Below are 3504 nucleotides of genomic sequence, written 5' to 3' on the forward strand. Positions count from 1 at the left end.
ATGGGATCCAGCAGCTTGGGGACGGGCCCCAGAGCCGGCGGCGGGGAGCCTAGCAAGGGCGGCTCGGCATCCAGGAGCTGTGCCTGGGAGTCCAGCAGCTGTGGCTCCAGGGACTCGGGCAGCGCCTCGAGGGACGAGAGTCCTAACGGCTCCGAGAGGGGCTCCAGGGACTGGAGTTCCAGCGACTCGGACAGGGGCTCCAGGGACTGCAGCTCCAGGGATGCAGACAAGGGCTCCAGGGACTGCAGCCCCAGCGGCTCAGGCAACGGCTCCAGGTTCTGCAGCTCCAGGGGCTCTGGCAGGGGCTCCAGAGCCTGGGAATCGATGAGCTGCGGCTGCGATTCCAGAGACTGGGAGTCCAGCAAGTGGGACTGGGAATCCAGCTCCTGGGCCGGCAGCAACTGGGACTGGGGCTCCATTGACTGGGGCTCTAGCAGCTGGGTGCCCGGGCAGGCCAAAGAGGCCAGTTCATTTAGTATATCTGCATCGGCCAGCTCTGAGTAATTGCCGGCGTCCGGCGGGGGACTGCCGGCTTCGCCTGGCTCACCAGGCAGCTTGGAGGCAGCAGGGGAGCTGCTGTGGTGGGCACTCCCCCTGCCCCCCTCCATCTCGTGCAGCATGGAGCGCCCTGGCAGCGATGCCTCGGCCTTGGCGGTCCACAGTGCCACCCTCTCCTCCGGGCTGCGGATGCTGTTGGCCAGGGTAGGCGAGGAGAAGAAGCTGTACTGCAGGTCCCGGTCGCCGGCCGGCAGACGGACCTCGTCACCGGGCGCTGCGGGGCCGCTGAGCCGCAGGCTGCCGCAGTCCAGGTGGAGGCCGCTGTTCCTGAGGTCCTCGGACAGCCGGGTGATGTCCTTCATAATGTCGATGAGCTGCACCACGGGGTGGAGGTTGATGCGCCCGTTGCCGCACTTGCTCTTCAGCAGCGAGACGATGCTGTCCACGTTGCAGCGGCCAGAGGCCAGCGTGGCATTGGAGAAGGTCTTGGGGGCTCGGTCGTGTGTGGCAGTCTCGTCCACGGTCCCCACCACCACCCTGGCGTCGCTCAGCAGGCCGGGGGGCGAGAAGTCCTCTCCCTTGGCGTGGAGGCTCTGGCACCGGTCAGCCGGGTCCCCATGGAGCAGCGGTCCGGATTGGTGCTCCCGGCCCAGCACCGGGCACGAGCCCTCGGGGAAGCTTAGCAGGCTGCAGGACAAGGCTTTCTCCGCTGGGCAGGCGGCCGGCCTCTGGCCCGGGTGCCCGGCTGAGTAGAACTTGGGCTCTCGGACGTAGTCAGGCGAGCTGCGGGCAGCGCTGGATGTGACCACCGGGCCCGGGGGCTTCACGCGCATCCTGAACTCCTCCTCCCCCGGGTGCCGCTTAGCCGAGCAGTTGCTGACATGGGAGTCGGGGAAGCCGATGCAGGGACCTGGAAAGGGCAAGAGGCACAGTCAAGCAGGCTGGAGGGACCTGGGGGGAACAGAGATAACAGCCCCCCCTCCCAGGCCCCTGCTCCCTTTGTGCCCTAAATGGACTGTGAATGTGGGTCCAGACCTCCCAGATTGGTGGCAGCTGCCGTGCTCAGCACTGCCCACGCCTGCTGCGGCCCCAACGCGGCAGTAAAGCCCCCTCCTGCCAGCTGAGCGCCCATGTCCCAGCCCCAACCTCCCTGACCCCGCTGGGAGGGGGCACAGTACTTACCCTCGGCTTTGCCGCTGCGGCTGTTGCACTTGAGCTCCCTGCAAAGGAAACAGAGGAGGGGATGAGCCCTCCCAGAGCAATGCCCCCTGGTGCACCCCGGGAGCTGTGGGCATGGGTTTGAGTTTGTCTCCAGTGCTGAGGCACTCTGACCCCTGGACTAAGCCCCGGCTGGCACGCATGGGAACAAGAGATGTGTGAGGGTTTGCCATGACTTGGGAGAGGAAAGCTGCCTCCTGGGCATGCCATCAGAGCGCCCGCAGCCCCTGCTCCTGAGCCCGCACTCACGACTCCCGCTGCACCGATCTGTTCTGAGCTGTGCTCTGAGCTGGGGGTGTCCCGTGCTTTGCTGGGCTGGGCTTTGCACACGGGCACCACAGCCGGAGTCTGGCCTGAGGCCTCACAGCCGGCCCCAAGCCGGATGCCTCTGCCCTTGGCATCTGCCCCCCGCCGCCCACGCCGCGGGATGGAGGAGGCGTGGGGAGCCCCGCCACCGCCGGCGGAGGGCTTTGCGGGGCCATCGCCACTAGGTGTCCCCTGCGAGCCGCCGATCCACCTCCCAGTGTTTAGCTTGTGCCAAGTCCCGGCTGCCGAGCCCATGCCCCCGTGCCCACCCTGCCCAAGTTTGCGAGTGGCTCTGGCGGCGGATGGCAGAGCCCCTGTGCACTGCCCTCCAAGTGGACAGCCGGGCAGCACCCTTCTCCCGTATGGAGCACCTGGCTTGGGAGCACCTGGGAGGTGGCGTCGAAGGAAGGGAGGAAGGAAGGAAGGAAGGAAGTTCTTTGTTCCCCAGGACGGATGAGAGCAGAGACCCCCCACCAGACCCCGGGGTGCACGGGAGCCTGCCCTGCTCCTTCCTCCCATGCCCCAGCCTCCATGCCACCCTCCTGTGCTCACAGCCAGGGGTCGGTGCTGGCGTCTCCCAGCAGCCCAGGCTGGCAGAGAGGACCCCCCATCTCACCACTGCCCCCAGATCCATGGTATGGGAAGGGAAGTGTGTCCATCCCAGCCCTGGACCTCGCCTTCCTCACTGGCTGGAGTCGACGCAGCTCTGGAGGGGGAATCACACCATTTGCTGCGAGACAAAGCTCAGAGCAAGACCACGGGGATTTCCAGCCTCTCCCCCCCTGCCTGCACCCCCCCAGCCCACCATCCCTTCATCACCTCCCACAGCCGCTGCCACCTGGAGAGGTGCGAGCTGCTCCCATGGGGCCCGAGCGATTGAACTGGCAGCAGCGACACCCCCCGGCCCCCACTTCGACCCATGAGGCCCAGCTGTTTCTGGGCTTGCGGCTTCAAGCTGGTTTGGTGCAGGAGGCATTGGCACGGGGAGCCGGGGGGGCTGTGCAGCCCTTTGCAGAGAGCCCCACGGAGGGGTGTGCAGAGGTGGGGGGGCTCTGGCCTGGCACAGAGCACGGGCATGGCTTGCCAGGCCTCAGCCCCGCTGCCCATGCCCAGCCCAGGCTCAGCTACCAGCCCTGCTCCCAGCTGGCCACTGTCTGAAGGCGCCAGTCCTGGAAAATTGCTGCCGGAAGTGAGCTCAGCTCTTTGGCAGGTCCCCGGCCGTGTGCCGCGGCCCCTGGCCCCTCTGCCCTGGGGCTGGCACAGAAGCCCCCCGCCCCACCCCGGCCTGGCCCCTCGTCTTCACGGGCAGGCGCTTGGGCTCCCCTCCTCCCTCCCCCAGGACACCCGGTGCTGATGGCTGCAGTTCCCAGGCAACGCTTGGCCAGATGTGGAGTGAGAAGGGTCAGGATCCCAGGGAAAAGCACGGGCGCCCGCAGGGATCAAACGCTGAGCCTGGCTGTCACTGTGTGGAGGGGCATGGAG

General features: G+C 67.3%; 1 protein-coding gene across 1 annotated transcript in view; it reads right to left on the minus strand.

The window, feature by feature from the left end:
* AHDC1 (AT-hook DNA binding motif containing 1) overlaps positions 1 to 3504 on the minus strand; it is a 9851-nt gene that overhangs the window by 4783 nt on the left and 1564 nt on the right. The window contains exons 2-3 of the mRNA XM_019512088.1: positions 1681 to 1718; positions 3 to 1408 (exon numbers count right to left, since the gene is read on the minus strand). Coding sequence (XP_019367633.1) covers positions 3 to 1408; positions 1681 to 1718 — 1444 coding nt within the window. The remainder of the gene's footprint in view (positions 1 to 2; positions 1409 to 1680; positions 1719 to 3504) is intronic.

Source organism: Gavialis gangeticus, unplaced genomic scaffold (assembly GCF_001723915.1).
Source record: "Gavialis gangeticus isolate Ggan-Ray unplaced genomic scaffold, GavGan_comp1, whole genome shotgun sequence".
NCBI classification, from domain to species: domain Eukaryota; kingdom Metazoa; phylum Chordata; order Crocodylia; family Gavialidae; genus Gavialis; species Gavialis gangeticus.